The following is a 19,166-nucleotide window of genomic DNA, read 5'->3' as shown; positions in this document are numbered from 1 at the left end:
GGCATACAGTGGTCCCTCGTTTATCGCAGGAGTTATGTTCTAACAATAACCCACGATAGGTGAAATCCGCGAAGTAGGATTTTAAGAACAACGAGGCCAGAACAACTTTATTTTTTTACAATTATTGTAGATGTTTTAAGGCTGTAAAACCCGTCACTACACACTTTATACACTTTTCTCAGACAGGCATGAACATTTTCACACTTTTCTCTTTTGTTTAAACACCCTCAAAGTTCAAACCTTCGTAGAAAAATAAGTCCAGTATTATAGAACGAAACCAAAGGCACCCGCGGTTGCCTTTGACAGTGAAAAATGTTTCGGCGGTATTGTTGTGTTTTTTGGGGAGAAAACTTACAAACATACAGTACAGCACTGCAGAGTCACACTGCTAGTGATCGAAAATTTATGTAAATTTGACAAGCTGAACGCATTCTGTACTGTACAGGAGACAGGGCACGCAGGAGACTGACTGACAATGGTCTACAGCCAATCAGGACGCAGAACAGAATGCATTGTAAAAAAAAAAAAAAAAAAAATTAAAAAGAAAGCAAAATTGCACAAAAAAAAATAAAAAAATCACCGAAACAGCGAGGTCGCGAAAGGTGAACTGCGTTATAGTGAGGGACCACTGTAAACAGTTTTTTTGATTGGCTACCTATTCAGATAAAACTCTAGAAACTATGTTGTTCGATTGAAGTTTTTGAAAGCAGTTAAATTAACGTGTGTTACATTCAAGTCAAAGTCGAAAACATTAAGTCTATCAGTCGAACTCAGTTACATTAAATCTTCTAACAATAGCAAAGCAATTACTAGAGCTTAAGAGGGGCATAACTGTAGTGATGGAGACCAAAGACAGTATAACAGGCTGAGTTTATGGGCTCAGTCACTCGTTTTGGTTAATACTGGAAAAAATGCTGCATCTATTTTGTAAACCTTGGTCTTCCTGTTTTCAAAATGGAGTATTATGTGTGGTATGAAACTTCAGTCTTTGGCTAATGACTTGTCAATCACAAGACCCACCCTTCTTGTAACATAATGTTTTTGCAACCAAGATGACGATGATTGAACCTTCAACATGTGGGTTTTTGAAGTCCACATTTTACATTATCTATGGAGACAGAGTAGACTACAGTATAAGTGGCCGAGAAGACTTTCCTTATTACAAACTAAGAAAGCAATCAATGATGAGGAAAGCCTGGATCTTCATTGGTGTTGCTTTTCCTCTTGATAAGCACAAATCAAAAGTGCTGAACTGCCTAATTACGCTCACTGCCAGAAGAGAGACAGAAAAGCTCTGGACTGCAGGTTTGATAGCTATGGTAGCAAAATTACAGCTATTAAAATATATGACCCTGTTCAAAAACCATAGCAACACCATTCTGGTAATAGCTCATAAAGAAAGCCCAGAGTAAAGTATGCAATGAAGTTTAATTCCTCTGCAGCAAAGTTAAGTTCCCTTCACAGAAGCATTAATACATTTTTATCCACAGCATGTAAAATAGTCCACCCAGCTTAAAATATGCTGGAAATGTCTCCGATAGCCCGTGTGCCAGGTCGCTGATTGTTCAGACAATTAACCAGACCTTGCTCAAACTGCAAGCAACCGATCAGCACAATTTAATTAGATAGAGATGACTGGCTGAAAAATATGCAGATATAGCATGTACATTTGACCCGTCTCCACCATACACATCTTTGAACTCACTTCTGCTAAAGTTAATTAGATCCCATTAGCATGTACCAATAAGGAAAGTCTCAGTAGCTCAGATATTTTTGGTAAATAAATATGAGGAATGGGAAGGAAATATTAGAAGGTAATGTGAGAGGTTTAAGGAAGCAAAATAAATCACCCACATTCTACTCTGTAATCAAGAAGTGATATTTTTCATATTTTGAAATGACGCTTTATTCTCCAGAATAAAGAATACAGTTAGAATATGTATATATATCTACATCCAACTGGGGGCATCAAAAGGGTCAAAATCTAAAACCAGCATCTCATTTTTCTTCACTTGCTTTTGAACAAGAGATACTACAAAGGGAAAAGTTGATAAATCCTTAAGAAAAGAGTCTAACCTTTTAAATGTAAGTCACCTTCTTCTTCTCTGGATGACCAGTGTCATCTACAATAAACAGCCAACAACCACCAGCAACCCACTGGAAAATACTCATTTTTCCCCAGTCACTGGATATTGCAAGGAGGGTGCCAACTGCCCTCTAGGCCTGGGTGACTGAGGCCTTGAAGCACTGGACCCAATTTCCATTTTTTTGAAGGAGTGTCACACAAATCTTCTTGACAGTTGTTGCAGTTTTTGACATTGCATATTTATTCTGTTTGTAAAGCAGAATCTAATCTCATTTTGCCACGGATGCTCGAGCGGTTTAGATACTAACCTGCTAGTTAGTATCATGTTCTTTTTCTTCAGCTTCTTGGTGCATTACCACCTCAATCAGGCAGTGGTAAATTCTGTATAAGTAAGTATTTTCTTTAAAAAAAAGTATTTTACCTGTGGATTCTTCTTTTTAGTATTTATATAATCATATGTAATTAGTACCTCTTACATCAGAGCATGTTTTCAGTTTCTGAGTGTGTGTGTGTGTGTGTGTGTGTGTGTCATGGCCAAATGTGATCAAACTGTAGCAAAAAAACCTCACAAAGTCCTCGGGCACTGTGTCTGTCTGACAGTTTTTGTCATCATGATGGTGTAACAACCCTGCAACATGTATGAATGTCCTCCACAAACGTGTACAGCATATCATCTGTACGCAAAGATGCTAAAGAAAGACATGCTGTGCCACGGTAAAAGGTGCACAGCAGGCTAAAGGGTGAGAGCGTTCAGTGAAGAAGAGAGCGAGAGAATGGGAGAGTGCAAGAGAAGCCAAAGTGTGGAAGACGGGGGTGTTGTGGGGGGGGCTGGCTGTCAGCATGTTCCCCGTTAAACTGAAGATTAAACAGCTTTCAGTGTGTCAACACACACTTGGACTAACAAGTCTCTCACTCTGTGTCCCTGCAAACACACACACACACACACACACACACACACACACACACACACACACACACACACACACACACACACACACACACACACACACAAAGCGTTCAACTATCTCCCTGACACTGGGCTTCAGAGACAGCTGAAGTACAGCTGAGATGGAGGAAAAGGACAAAAAGGAGATGGACAACATCACATATCTCTGCAAGCATACACACACGTGCACAAAGACAGCCATTCTTGCAAACAGACAACATCTGTTGCACAATTTATGCAAACACACACACACACACACACACACACACACATAAACGGATGAGTTTTGATATCTAAGTCCATGTTGGCTAAGTTCTGTGACTACCAGAACTTATATTTACTTATTGTTCACATTATAATCCAAACTTATTTAAATGCTCTAAACTCAATGAAAGTAGATTCTCACACGTTTAAGAAATTTGAACTTTTATCTGTGTAAACATGTTCATTCATTTCAACTCAATTTTATTTGTATAGTGTCAAATCCCAACAACAACTTTATACTATAAGGTAAAGACTCTTAAACAAGGTAACAAAGACAAAACCCCAACAACCAAACAACCCCTAAGAGCAAGCACCTGGCAAGAGCGGAAAGGAAAAACTGCTTCTAACAGGAAGAAACCTCCAGCAGAACCAGGCCTTAGAGGGGCAGCCATCTGCTGTGATGGGAAGAAGACAGGACAAAAGACACTGTGGAAGAGTGCCAGAGATGAATAAGAACTAATGATTAAATGTAGAGTGGTTTTTAAACACACTCGGTGCATCATGGGAAGCAGCCTAAGCCTATTAGAGCCCATTTCATATCTGCAAAAGTGTATATGGACCATAAGATGAATTATGAAAGATGCTATTAGCATAGATTCTATAGCATTCTTTGGGTCTCAAGGATAAGTGATTTACTACCTCACACTCAGGAGGTAGCACTACAAAAAAAAATATTTTTTTAAAAGAAGAACACACACAGCGTTTCTTGGAACTTATGTCATTACCAGTTAATGATCAACTGTGATCTGATTATTATTTTCAACTGATTGTCTTAACAAATTAGCCAGTTCTGCTAGCACAGCTGAAAATTTGAGTTAAGAAATTAGCAAAAAATTAAACCAGAAGAGTGTCTAAAAAAACCCAAAAACCAATAAACAGCTCAGTGAGCTGAGCTGATGACCCAGTAAGTTTACAGAAGAGGCGTAGATCTGAGTCTGCCCCGGTATAGTCACTGCACATTTTCCCCCAGCCTTCCTGTCCACTGTTTACTGTGCTATTACAACAAATGCTAAAAAATAGAACTATCATCTAAAACTATTATTATTCTTTTTCTAATAAAGACAACTTTGATTTGGGAAACTGTCAAAAACAGAGCATTTCATACACTGCCAATGAAGATGGGCAATAAATCACAGATACTGGACAGAAGAAAATTGCAGTGAAAACATGCCAAAGGAGGGCTGATGCCACCTGTCGGGTGTGGTGCAAAAAAATCTGCGCATTTCAGGAAGCATCAGGTTACATAATCCAAATCATAGCTACATCGCCAAAGATCTAAAGGGCAAATTAATAATTCTTTGTTAAAAAATTAAAATAAGAAATAATAATAATTGTTATGGCCCTAGTAGGGCCTCCTTTGAATCTGACCTTGTGTGGGTGTGTCCTGCCTTAGGTGCCACCTTTTTTGTACAGCTGACTCTCATCAGCAATTAAGAATACTTAAGGCCAGAGAAAGGTGATCTCTACTACCAGAGAGCCTTGTTGGGTGGCAGCTAGTGAGCTGTGTGCATATGGTGGTTGATTGCTCCTGCTCTGTGGAGAAGAGTGTGTTTGGGTGACTCTTTTTAGCTCTCTCTTTTTAGCTTACTTTTCAGTTTATTTACCAACACCTAGGTTTTGTTTTTTACTTCTTTAAAAGGTGATAGCAGCGTGTACGTCTCTTTTAGTTTAGTTCAAAATAGAAACAATAAACAAACAATAAAACTCTAACTATTTTGCCTTCCTGTCTCATTTATTTCAACCTGGACACCTTTTATTACTTTCCCTCATCCTCTGGACCTTTTAGGGGAACATAACAATAGTAATAATTTTGAATTTTTACAAAGTAAAAAAATATGAAATGATTTGTAGAGTGAACATGAAATATTCACTCTGCACGCCACTGCATGGACTAAAGTACTGAGTTTTACTGATTAGTTTCCAATATCTTCAGCATCAACTTATCGGCTAATTTGTGTCTAAATTACAGTTATTACTATAGTTAGCAGAATCAGTTAAAACCACTTAAACTAACATGCATGTTTTTATGTTATGTTATGTTTTGTTTGTTTGTATGTTTTGGGGGGGGGGGGGGGGCAAAGTTATTTCAACATTCTTAATAAGACACAAATCATAGTGCAAATTCTGCAGAAACCCTCTGCACACCTTCTGTGGCCAGGTGACTTAAAACACTGTTGTGTACATTTTAGCCGTTACAAGTACACACACACACACCGCACAGTTACTAGTAGCTCTGAAAGCAGTGGGGAGAGAGTGCAACTACACACAAAGCCTGGAGGCAATTTAATCTTCATCGATAGGGCTTAATCATATGCCGATTGCTTTTGATGCCATTAAAATAGAATACAAGCTCTATTTTCAACACTGCTTTTCTTCTTCATTCACAGCAACGCTGCGTTCTTAGACCAGCTTTGGATACATTTACACAGGAATAACCTGAGACAAATGGCACAACAAAAAAGGTTAAAAGAAGATTAAATTACAGTACAAACTGCAAAAGCACCACAATATTGTATATATCATCAGAAGTCCAACCAAAAACTAATGCGGGCGTTGAATGGACATTGCAGCATCTCTCCCTTCAGTCCATCAGAGATCCCATTTATTAGAATTATTCATTCATGTTTTTCTCATTTAGCTTTTTTCTTCCCATTTAATGGGACTCAGTTCAGTCAAATGCTTTCACATACACACACACATACATACAGTAAGCCCCCACCCAGTCAGTACTGTATGTACAAACTACAAGCATATGACCATAACAGCCTTGTCAGTAGTTTTGTTTTATTCTCTGTGCTTCTCTGGTGTTTTCTCTCCTTACAGCTTCCCAGCATTAAGTTCACATAGCCTCTGTGTGTGAAGTGGCATCCTGGGTATTTTTCTTCCGCAGACATGGAGGTTAACTGGAGTGGAAACTATAAACTGCATTTAGTCAGAGCAGACAGTATAGAGAAAACCCTCTATTAAGGTGGATGTAGTTTCCCAACACAATATTAATGTATTAGAGATGAAAACATTTCTTGTCAACGTCAAAGACAGGAGACGAAGGGCAGAGCAGTTCATCCAGACCTGCTTTTATGGCCTGGGAGGCCCAGATGAGCTGTCGACAAGCCTCCGTCTCTGCAAGTTGCAGTCTGAGAACAGTCTCCAAGACCGCGAGAAGGGCATCGCAATGAATGCTCAGCTCCAAGAATCCAGTTCAAACCGGGGATATCAACAGCATTTACCATCATTACCAAGAACAATGCAGCAGTCACTGGATTTTATTTGGGACATGTGCATAATGGCAAAAATAAAATTCTACAGCCTAGCAAACAAGAGGAGAGATTGCAGAATTGCATCAGTTGTGTTATGAACTGAGAAATCTTTGGAAGACTAAAACACAAACAAGCAAATTCAGTGTGACCTGTTACATCACATTTCAATATATTCACTATGTTTTCACAGGGTTGCCTTACACACAGATGTTGTAAAGCATGGTCATGTTCATAGAAAAAAAAAATTAGTTTTCAGTAGTTATTTGGATGTAAATAAAATGAGTGAGTAAATATGTCAGAGCAGAAATATCGATAGAAAATAAAATGGGACACAATAAAGAGTCATAAAGACTAGATTAATCTTGAATATGCGAATGTATCAGATGAAAACACCAGAGAGTACAGGGCTCAGTCTTAGTTGGTACAGTTCCCCATAGCCTACATTTTTGTTCTCTGCAGAACATACATACACACACACACACACACACACACACACACACACACACACGCGCGCGCGCTGCTGAGAGCTATATTATTCCCTCACTGCTTCACAGGCCATGGAAACTCTGTGAATTCACTAACCATGACCCAGAAACACACGCACTCACCCCTTTCGCTCCTCTCTCGTGCTCTCTCAAGCAAACATAAGTGTGTGCACACACTATAGATATGCATGAAAGCATAGCACAGCTCTAGCGCACATACACGTGGGTAACAGCAAAGGCCAACTCCCATTATGCCTGCATCACACACACGTTCGCTGACCCTCACCTCCACACATCAATTATTTGCAGCTCATCGCGAGGCCGGCCTGATCTGGAATTACATTCTAGTCAGACCCGCGTCATTCTTTGCGGTCAAAATCACTTATCTCGACTGACAGCAGCAACTTACCAGATTTTATTTTAAAAACGCAACATTATGCAAGTTGTCTTTCGGGATGGGAGAGGATCTTTTTTCTGGTGCACTCTAGTGCATTAACAGTCTATCGACATTTTTTAAAAAGCTACATTTGCCACATTTTCTTTACTTCCTCTGAATGACAGAAGGCTTCTTCTGGACAGATATTACACCATTATATTAGGAACCTGTTTAATCCAGCTGAGGTCCCACTTATATATTATTCATTGCACACACTGATGATATTATCGTCCTTCCAGATACAGTTCCCCTCTATATGCCCCTGTGTGTGAATAAGAAATAATCCACACCGATGGATGTAGCAATATTAAAGCATATGTGAACAACATGAATGTTTATGAGGGGTTTCCCCTAGAGGATGGGCTCAGGATTCAGGTGGAGGGCTTCACAGGCTCTTGGCTTTCACTGTTGTCGCACATTGTGCATTCAATAAGTCGCATGGGCACACGCAAAGAAAAGCTGCACGTCACCTTGTCATAACTCAGGCTTTCACAATGCTGCTACAGCCTTGTACATAAAACATGATCACTGCTACTGGCCTGAGTTCTCCTTCTGGTTACTGTAGGTTCACTTTGAGGGTTTTTATGGGTTGTTTTCTTTTAATGTTCCCTGTATTTCTCTTCAGCACATCAGCTTTTAAAATTCTTGCTTACATACTAATCAGCCACAGCTACCATGTTATGTTGGCCCTCCAAGTTCCACCGCAACAGCTGTGGCACATAGGGCCACGGACACAGGAACTCTGGTGGCGTGCTCTGGTATCTGGCACCAAGATTGAAACAACAGATTGTCCTAAGGGTTGGGGGTACGGCCTCCTTGGATCAGGCTTGTTCCAGCACAGATGCTTGATTGGATTGGGATAGCTTAGTTTGGAGGCTGAGTTACCGGCTTAGGATGTTTGTCATGTTTCTTTAGCTGTTCCAGAGCATTTTTTTGGACTGTAGTGAGATGTTTGGGGGTGGGCACTAATGTCTGTGGTTGCTATTGCCAACCATAATGACAGCACATGCCAGGAATCAATGTTTCCCAGAAGAACACTGCATTGAAACGCAATAATCAATGTTTTACATTTAGGCTGTCAGTGGTTTGACTCTGTTGTTGCAAAGACTGTATATAAAATAAAGATTTAGTCACTAATCCTGATAAAATATAAAGTTTACACACACACACGCACACACTTTGGGTGAAAACATCTTGGATCTTCTTATTTCAAAGTTATTTTTTGACAGAAGCTACAACTGTTAAGCTAGATTAATTACCTTTTTGTTTGTTTAAGTATAACTTACACATATAAAAACTGCCTAAAAAATTAGAAGAAAAATAATAATACAAATGTGACCTACTGAGGCTGGATCTGCCTGACGAACACTGCACACCATACAACAGCAAACAGTACTGTACACTACACATGGTTACTTAAACCAGTTTGAATGTGCCAAGAAACAAAGCCCTGCAGGCTCTAATCAAAATGCAGTTTTATATTTGCATATGCAACAGAAGTCTTTAGGGGTTCATGTCCAGCCTGAGTTGGACCAGTTCCTAATTATACTAGCTATAGTTGAGCCCGATTAACTGTAGTTTGACAGCTTTGAGCCTCAGATCTGTGTGCCAAATTTTTTTACTTCTTGTTGTTCCAAATATATCCAACTATATTATCCATGATCATGTGAGCTATACGAGCACTGTAGAAGCTAAAGGTGAAGCACACTGGGTGGTGATAGGCTGTGTCTGAGAGACTGGATTAGGAAGGTTCTGGTGACAGAGCCAGAATAAAGTGTATGTACAGTAGCAGTAAATAATAAGACTGAGATACACACCGACAGCAGATACATGCTAAAGCACTGCAAGACTCCAGCCAAGATCCTGGATTCTGCTTGCCAAGTGCTGAGTAGGGCAGCACAGTGGATTAACCCCACAGCAATAAATTCATCCCAAGAGCAGCAGGTTTTTTTCCCCTAAGCTGATGCCATCATAAAGATAGCAGGAGAAAAGCTTCTATGAATTCTGTACCCATATTAAAAATTATGAGTTTTAAATTGTCATTGGTTGCTTACATTGTTTCTCTTTTTTTTTTTTTTTTTTTTTTTTTAAAGATTATTTTTCCATTTCTGCCCTTTTTCCATTCAAACCCAACTCTGAAAAAGTTGGGATGCTGTGTAAAATGTATATAAAAACAGAATCAGCAAATCACATAAACCCATATTTTATTCAAACTGCAAGACAGAAAATATATCATATGTTTAAACTAAGTTTACTGAATTTAATGGATCCAACAGGTCTCAAAAAGGCTGACACGAAGTAGGCGTGAAAAAACCAACAAAAAAGCTTGAGGAACATTGTTCTGTGCAAAGTGGAAAACTGTTCTGTGCTCAGTCAAACTGAAATATAAACTGAATTGGAAAATATGGAGACCACATTCTTCATTCAAAAGGAGCAGGACCATCCAACTTTTTATGAGCACTCTCTCAGGATGCATTTAACAGCATGGCTTGTAGTAGAAGAGGTCAGGTGCTGAACTGGCCCACAGTCCAGACCTTTCACCAAACAAAACCCCAGACTGTTGAGCAGCTAGAACCCTATATCAGACAAAAATGGAACATTCCTCTGCTAAATGTCCAGCAGTTGATCTGATCAGTTCACAAATGTCTTGACTGTTGTAAAATAAGAGGGGATGCCAAAAGTGGTAAACAGCTTCCTGAGATGTTTTGCGATGTTTTGAAGTCACACATGCACTGTCAACACAGTTCCATCCTCAATCCCAAGGACTTCCCTCTATAAACAGACGACACAACTACCACTGTGCAATACTTAATTTTACGTGCAATAACCCACACTGTAAATACATAACACTATTTATTTTTTACATTTTATATTTTTTTCTGAATACTGTAGATAGATAGATAGATAGATAGATAGATAAAAATAGTGCTGCAGAAATTGTGCACCTCATCCCCTTTTCTTTTCCCACATGTTTGCACTGAGTAGGAGATGCTCTGTATCTCATTGCACATCTGTACAGTGACAATAAAGGCATTCTATTCTATTTTACTGCCATCAAATTGAAAATGACTTTATTAACTCTTTAAATTGTACATTTTCTCGCTTTAAACATTCGATTTGCTTCGATATCCTATTGTGAATAAAAACAGGTTTATAGGTTTGTAAACCATTGCATTATGTTGTTATATACATTTTACACAGCACCCCAACTTTTGGGGAGATATGGTTATAGGTTTTCTTGCAGGTCTTAACTAGCGAGGTAGCTGGATTCTTGAGCTACTTGAGCTCAGATTTAAGACAACTCCCAATTGGTCAGATTAATCTGCATCATTTATGGGCTACTAGAGCCGTATATTTAGGTCTCTCAAAAACTGGAGAGTGCTTCATCAGTGAAAGATGAGTTTCAATAACTGTAACTGATTCTGGTGGTAGTGGTTCATTGATCTAATTTGTTGAAGAGACAGACAGATGTTCATCCAAAGTGTTTTTTTAAGTGCCTGCACCAATCAACAAAGTTTCAAGGGATAACTTTCCAGATGGTTCCATGTAAAAAAAACACCCGGGAATGCTCCACTCCTGTTCACCGGTTAGCTGCCAACTTACAGTGTTTGTTAAGTACCGAGTAGGCTGTAAAGATTGTTTTTTTTACCAAAACTGCTGCATGCTGTGGTTCTGATTTTCTGGCTTTTCTGAAGCTTGAAAATCAAAACCGCAAATATACCACAGCACTCCATTAAGTTGGCTGACAGTACAGTGCAGTCATGGCTAAAACCTAAGCTTACTTGTGTTTTATCGTAGGCTCAACTCAATAACTGAATTCATACCAGAACCATATGAACCTAAATCAAATCTCTCATTTTTTAGATTACACCTGTAATCCATGATTTATGAGCGGTGTGTCTACCTTTGAGTTGTTGTGTCTCTCTACTTTGTCACCATCCTTCTCTTTCTTCTTCTCCTCCTTTTTCTTTTCACGCTCCTTCTGTGAACAAAATAAAAAGATAGTGTGAGACAGTGGCGTATAGTTGGTGCCACCAACACACATATCCATTTAACTTATGTACACACATTTATGTGGGCCTGTTGTGCTCATTTTCAGCTCCACATTTTTATTCTTTGACTCTACTAGACCAGCTTTGCACGATTCCTAGTTTAAATTGTTCTTATGTAAGCATGCTGGACCCTGCAGCCCATCAGTTCATCCTCTATGTGAAACCATTTGTTATAGCTCCTCTCTTTTAAAGCCAACTTAATTCTGACTGGCTGTCACATGCAAATAGAAGGTAAACTGCAGGTGGGTGGGGTTCTGTGTCTGAGTGGAGCGCATTTTATCGAAAAGTTTCAAGACTAGAAAAACTATCAGCAGCCTGAGTTTTGGCCCACAGGGATTACACAGTCACCTCATTATATGAAACTCTGGCCAAGTGTAATGTCCACCACTGTCACAATATGACAGAAAATAAGGAAAAGCATAATAAGTCCATTTTAAGCCTGGGTCAGTGTGGTTCTTTGACTGGAATTCTGGTTATGTAGCTTGCCATCACCAGTGTGTGAATGTGTGTGTGAATGTGTGAATGACTGAATGTAGTGTAAAGCGCTTTGGGGTCCTTAGGGACTAAGTAAAGCGCTATACAAATGCAGGCCATTTACCATTTATACAAGTCCCTTCTTCTTCACATTGATATTTACATGGATGGTGACAACTGGAGCGCTTTTTGGCTCAAATAGACATGAAACTGATGAAAGCCGCAGTACAAAATGACAAGCTACCAATGGAATCTGAAAAACTTAATTTTGGAAACTGCAATTTCTTAAAATGAATTGGTAACTTCATATTACGGCCCATGACTAAGGGTGCACGTCCCCTGTAATAGAATAAATTTCAGTGTGTATCAAGAAGAATCACAGTGCTTTAATTACAGAGCTGTTCACCGGTACCATCGAAACACGTGCTGCTAGACTCGACCCCAGACATGCTCGCAACAACTGTAAGTTGTGTTTGTGAAACTATATTCAGTAATGTATTTTAAAATTCACCTCAAACTTCATATGTCCCTTTTGGAATCAGATGATTTAGACCAGTGTTTCCCCACCTTTTGGAGCCACAGCACATATTTAACATTAAAAAAATCACACGGCACACCACCAAAAAAAAAAAGTCACAAAAAGCATATTGATCATTTTTCCCCACGCAGAAGGTATAGCAGAATTGGCTCGGTTTGTCCCCAGTATACCTTTTTTGCTTTCATCTGGGACCAATCAGATTGACTGCTTTTTCTTTTCAAATATTTATCCATTGCTATTACGCAGTGTGTCTAATGACAGTCATTGGGTGTGTCATCTCACAGCATGACTATTGTGTAGTTTCTTCTTCGTCTTCTTCTGTTTTACTGGCAGTTGGCAACCCATTTAATTAGAGCAGGTAGTTGTACTGCCCTCTAGTGGACGAGAATGCAATTGTTTTGCCCGTTACTACCACCGTTCCCTTAGTACTAATCAGGTGGAACCAGATAATCTTCCACAGCACACCTGATAATTTGCACAGTGAGTGGGAAACACTGATTTAGATACACCCTGTATTTTATTTGAAATTTAAACGAAATTATATTTACCTATAATATTTAAAGGTCAGCACATAAGGAGGTAACAAGGCTGGTTTACATAAAAAAAAATAAAATAAAATTATTTACAGTGTAATTTGTGTCTCTTTTCCTGTAAAATACCCAGAATTTTGGCACTACCTTAAATTTCTTATGCACTACTTACATTTACTTATAATGTAAATTCTTGTTTCCTGTAAATGCACTACTTAAAATTATTTTCACAGTAAGTATTAAGTAATTAATTTAATTATTTCTTTGTTTTCTGTAACAACCTGATGTGTTACTCCCTTATTCTAGTGTGCCTGCCTTTAAGTATTTGGAGGTAAATATAATAACACTGTAGGGCTGTGCGATATGACCAAAATCTCATATCCCGATATTAAGACATCTATCGTCGATAACGATATAAATCACAAAAATGCAACATTTTCTGTAAATTCTGTGAATCTCGGGCAGCTCGACTTGCGTGAAGTGTTTCCAGCTGGGCGTCGTGTACCTGGAGTCGAGTGTTTTAACCGATGCATGAAACGATACATTTTTAGACATAAGTTGTAACAGACGCCTTTTTTGGGGGGAGTATTTATTACACAGCGTGCTGCGGGGAAAAGCCTGTTCTATATAACGATATATATCGTTATATAGAACAGCCCTATTACACTGTAATTTCAAATACCTTGAAATTCTATTTAATTACGGGGGAATTATGCCCCTATTTGCAGGTGAGATTATTAAGTGTTACTAATTGATTAATTAGATGAATTTGGCAGAACTGAGCAGCTTAAGAGCGCCAAAGTTCATTCCTACCCCTGACCCTATTCTCCTCCATGGCATCAGGCTGAAGCTCATCAGCACAGAATTACATTTAAAAAAAAAAATGTTTAATTTGGTAAAAACCATAAACCACCGTGACATTATCGGGGAGAGTTGCGTGTTTCTATGCTAAGTGGGATATTGCTGATGGCAATAACTAACATGGCAATAATAAATAATTCAATTAAACCTCCTTAATTTTCTCTGCTTAGCTTGGGACAATATTTACATCAGCAGAAGTTAAAAACTCCAGGTAACATTAACTATAATAATGCATGTTTACACACAGTGGGCTTGACGATACATGCATAAAATTTGTAGCAGTTATTAACAGATTTATAATTCTACACTCAACAATTCAGGTGCAACAGAGCAAATCAAACTGATAATTACAATATTTTCCTGATACACTGAACTGACACTTTGCTGTCCTGTGATACTATAATTAACACGTAACACTGCTCAGGAATCGAGAAACAAGCCACTTTTCTTCACCTGATAGTGTTCTACATGAGAACGCATAAGTTGGACTGGTAAAGATTTGCTGTACCTCATAGCAGGTCGGAAACAATTACATCCCTTTCCTTAATGTGATTATAATGTGTCCACAATGCAGAGTTAATGTGCAGACATTATTAGCGCGCAGAGTCGCTGTAATGTTTTCAGGTTAATGCTGCTGTCTTGCTTTGTTATATGTAAATGAGTCAGCACTGATGCCAACAGGCTTTAGCTAATGACTGTCAGGATGCCAAAGAGGAAAGCTTTAGTTTAGCAGGTAAAGCCTACAATCTAGCCATCATGACAACAATAACCGCCTCATTCTCTCCCTCGCCGGCTCTACTCTCAGTGCAATTACTTGAACATCAGAAACAATAGCTTCATGATCATCAGTATTTACAATGGTGCAAATCAGAACGAGCACTGAGGGCATCTGCTGTTATTATGGACATTGTATCTTTTGTGAGCATATGAAGTCAGCGGTTCTTCTTTGTTTGATTGTTTTGTTTTTTAAACTTTAGAATAGTGGTATGAAATATTAAAAAGCAAACATATTATAAAAAGAAATGTCCAATGTCAGGTACTGTCACAGGGGAAAAATCTGCTGGATCCTTTGTGTCTCTCAGGGGAAGCGACAATAGCTGCTGTTTATACACGAGCAGCATAACAGATACTGGTCTCAGTTCTGCTTCAACTGCTTCTTGGCTGTTCATTTACAAGACATTGGCTGCATCTTTCCTTATTGTTTTCATATCAATCACCAAGTTAGAGTATATTATCATGAGGCTCTGGCAGGCAGCAAACTTCTAACTCTATCATCTATGAGCTAATGAGGCTAGCATTGCTTCAGAGGCATTAACAGGGTATTATAGTCCCATCTGATCATCACTAATAAAACACAATAAATTGCAGCTGGGATCCTTTGCCTGCTATTATGCTGGCTATGCTTCTGACTTGATTTTTTGTTTTGTTTTGCTTTTTAAATCAGTTTCCCTCTGGTTGACCAGGGTAACCCAAAATAATACAGATTCTCACTGGGTTCTCATTGGCTCCGCTTTGAGAGTCACCACCATCGCCAGGCAGCATATCAAAGACATTTGTGCAAATTACTTGCATGCTGTGTAGTCAAATGTTTGTGTATGTTGGAGCCATCGGTGTTGTCTTTACTAGACTACTTGTTACATTACCTTTGCATTTTCCCATAAAAAGACCTGAAACACACCGTCTCAGAATTACCACTTAACAATATTACCTATAGGCTACAGTCCCACACACCAACACAAATCTCTATATTCTAATGAGGACACACATAAGATCTTTCTCTTAGTACGTTATGAACACAAAGCAAAGACAAAGTAATGTCAGAAGTAAATGTTGCTCACTGGCTAATAGTGTTAGGTTTAATGTGTAACAAGCAGAATATTCAGATTACTGTTTTTGTTGTAATAAATAACCAAACAAACTTTTGCAAATAGGCAACCTAATACCATACCATGAAGCTCCTGGCACACAGTTTTTGTGCTGATGTTAATGCCAGAGGAAGTTTGGAACTCTGCAGTTACTGAGTCAGCACAGCACTGGTGATTTTGACACCCACTCTGTAACATTACATGGTCTCCCACTGCATGGCTGAGCTGCTGTGGTCCCTCCACTTTGCAGTAATACCACGTACAGTGGATTGTGAAAAGGGGGAAAAAAAGTTTCAGGGCTCATTGCAGCAGTGGCATCCTATTATGATACCACACTCCAATTCAGTGAGCTCCTTAGAATGACCAAATTCGTTTCGAAATGTTTGTAAAGGCAGATTTGATACACCTGTTAATGGTAACTTGTTGGGTGCTGACCAGTATAGCATTTTATACTGGTAACCTAAAACTACAGTGCATTTGTAAAGTTTCCACAGTGCTTCACTTGCTTCACTCCACATTGTCATGTTACAGCCTTATTCCAAAATGGATTGAACTTCTAAAATTCTACACACAATACCCCATAATGACAAAATGAAACACGTTTGCTTGAACTTTTTACAAAAAAACCCCAAAAGAAAAAACAAAATTAAAACACGTATGCAAGTATTCACACCCTTTTCCATGACACTTAAAATTGAGTTCAGGTGCATCCTGTTCCCACTGATCATCTGTGATAATGGACTCCACCTGTGGTAAATTCAGTTGATTGGACATGATTTGGAAACGTCGATAATAGGAGACTCTGACAAAGGTTCATCTTCCAATAGGACAATGACCCTAAGCACACAAGACAAGATAACAAAGGAGTGGCTTCAGGATCACTCTGAATGTCTTTGAGTGGCCCAGCCAGAGCCCAGATCTGAACCCGAGTAAACATCTCTGCAAAGATCTGAAAATGGCCAGCCACCAATGCTCCCCATCCAATCAGATGGAGCTTAGAGGTTCTGCACAGAAGAATGGGAAACTGCCCAAAAATATGTGTGCCAAGCTTACGGCATCGTACTCAAAAAGACTTGATGCTCCAAATGTTGCCAAAGATGCTTCAATTAAGTGCTGAGCAAAGGCTGTGACTATATATGTACGTGTTATATTTGGGGGTTGTTGTTTTTTTTATTTTTAATAAATTTGCAAATATTCCAAACAAATGTTTTCAATTTGTCATTGTGTTTGTATTGTATGTAGAATTTTGTAAAAGGAATTTAATCCATTTTAGCATAAGGCTGTAAAATGACATAATCAACAACATACTTTCCAGATGCACAGTACACACAGAGGCAACTGGATGAAGAAGCACCTAGTGTGATCGAGGACTCTCCCATACTGTAAAAAAACAAAACATCTGAAATCTTTCTAAGGCTGAATCTTCTGAAAGCAGGATGGAAAGATCCAGGATTGGGCCCAGCTGGTTGGCCAATTATCAGAAAGAGAATTAAAGAAGCTTGTCTCACTTGTCTCAACATGACACTAACACGGGACTCAGACATAAATCTAGAGGACTACACGGCACCAGAACACAAGCACAGCAAGGCACCATCACACCAAAGGGTGAAAGAGGAGATGTGCACCTCCTGTCTGCTCTTGTCAGTCTGCGAGGACGGCGAGGTGGTGGGAGGAGTCGCTTCAGATGACTTCTGCTGGAAGACAGAATTTCAGACAGAGGGTTAGACATGAAGACGAGAAGGGGGAAAAGAAAAAAAATCAAGAGAGACGAGAAGAACAAGGAGGGCACAGTATGGAGAGAGAGCAAGACGGAGGGGGAGGAGAGTGAAGCAGAGACAGGAGTGACTTAATTAGAGAGAACGAAGGATTTTCTCCACTACAGCAGAGTAGTCTTTGCTTCAGGAGATGCAGCAAACCAAGGTTATATTCAGCCCCGCAGCTGCACAGGATGAATAGTCTCTAAATAGAGACTCACATCACACACAAACCCACAGTTACTGAGTGTAGGGACGACCTCTATTAACCTGCCGTTGACCTTCGAGACAGACCGACAGCTGGGTTTGCATTGACCTCTGCAGCCAACCAGCTACAGTAAATAGTTGTTTTTCTGTCCATCACAGTGTTTCATAGAATAGGAATCAGCTATCAGGCAGCATGACAGTAGCCACATCCTCCTCTGACATTACAATTGTGGAGAAGTTGAAAGGTTGTTTGTATTGTCTAGTAGCAGACATCCCCCAAGGACCGCCACAGATACCAGACTTTTTCAGGAGCAATAAATTTATGAAATAGTCTCATTCTTCAGCCCTTGGCAGGAAATGAAAACCTATTCTCTCTGTATGCTTCTTGCTCAAAGAGATGAGTGACATATTTGGTGATTTCACCTGACATAGATCAGTGCTTTCTACTCACTCATTTAAAATATCGATTAAATCATTTCCTAATAAATGACTTTAGAGCTGACTAATTATTATTTAGTTGTGGTAATTTAACATAACATTTAAGCACAAATTTAGAGGGAGTTTGAGCTGCATTAAGTTTTCTTCTTATTTACACTGATCGGGCATAACATGATGACCATGTGCCCAATATTGTGTTGATCTGACTTCTGCTGACATACAGTATATGAGCTGTAAGGCTGCACGATCAATCAAATAACAGATAGCTGTTAGGGGGGAAATTTGAAAAGGATATGGTCCACAAAGGTTCATTTCCATCGCTGCAAACATCTGCATGCATAATATATTACAGATTTCATGTTTTTGGCACAGAATTCAAACCTTATATTTTGTTGATTTTACACGTTTGCATTCTGCAAAGAAAATCTATCGCGAAAGGCAGCCCAACACCAAGGAATGAAAACACAATTTCTACAGTAATTACTGCCATTTTCAGTCCGTCTTCAAAATCCATACCCAATCCCATCAGCCACTTCATCACATAACAGTCTAAAACTTTCCTGGCTGTAATGAGACATGTCAGTTAGCAGATTTAACTAAACAGTTTTGATGCTACCTTGCTTTTGTCTTTATCTGTTCCTTGTTTATTCTTTGCCATCTGGCTGTTTGCTGCCTTTCTACATGCGCCACGGCTCCAGCTACCTCCCTCAAGATTTGCACATCGTCTCCACTTACTGCCTCTCCACACAACAGCTGAACAGAGTAATTATTCCTAAAAGCAGCAAAAGTAATGAGGTCATAAAAGCACTAAAAATATATACATTTCTTTTGCAGTCTGTTACGTGGGTGAAAATGACACAGTGCACCGCCTGAGCCGCGTGGAGCAACAGGGAAATGTTTAACAAGATTTTGCCCAGGACCAGTATAAATGAAAACCATAAAAAGCAATAAATGTTAGGGTCTGAAATTACTT

General features: G+C 39.2%; 1 protein-coding gene across 4 annotated transcripts in view; it reads right to left on the bottom strand.

The window, feature by feature from the left end:
- The window catches only part of LOC134639660 (stromal membrane-associated protein 1-like), a 145,618-nt gene that overhangs the window by 73,572 nt on the left and 52,880 nt on the right, over positions 1 to 19,166 (bottom strand). The window contains exons 5-6 of one of the 4 annotated variants that reach the window (XM_063490968.1): positions 17,420 to 17,488; positions 11,379 to 11,456 (exon numbers count right to left, since the gene is read on the bottom strand). The exons of 1 other annotated variant lie outside the window; for it this stretch is intronic. In XM_063490968.1, the coding sequence (XP_063347038.1) occupies positions 11,379 to 11,456; positions 17,420 to 17,488 (147 nt within the window). The remainder of the gene's footprint in view (positions 1 to 11,378; positions 11,457 to 17,419; positions 17,489 to 19,166) is intronic. 2 more of the 4 variants (XM_063490969.1, XM_063490970.1) reach the window with 2 other exon arrangements.

This window comes from Pelmatolapia mariae, linkage group LG13, assembly GCF_036321145.2.
Source record: "Pelmatolapia mariae isolate MD_Pm_ZW linkage group LG13, Pm_UMD_F_2, whole genome shotgun sequence".
In the NCBI taxonomy this organism is placed as follows: Eukaryota; Metazoa; Chordata; class Actinopteri; order Cichliformes; family Cichlidae; genus Pelmatolapia; species Pelmatolapia mariae.
The sequence above is the reverse complement of the archived record's forward strand: the minus strand, read 5'-3'. Positions and strand labels throughout refer to the sequence as shown.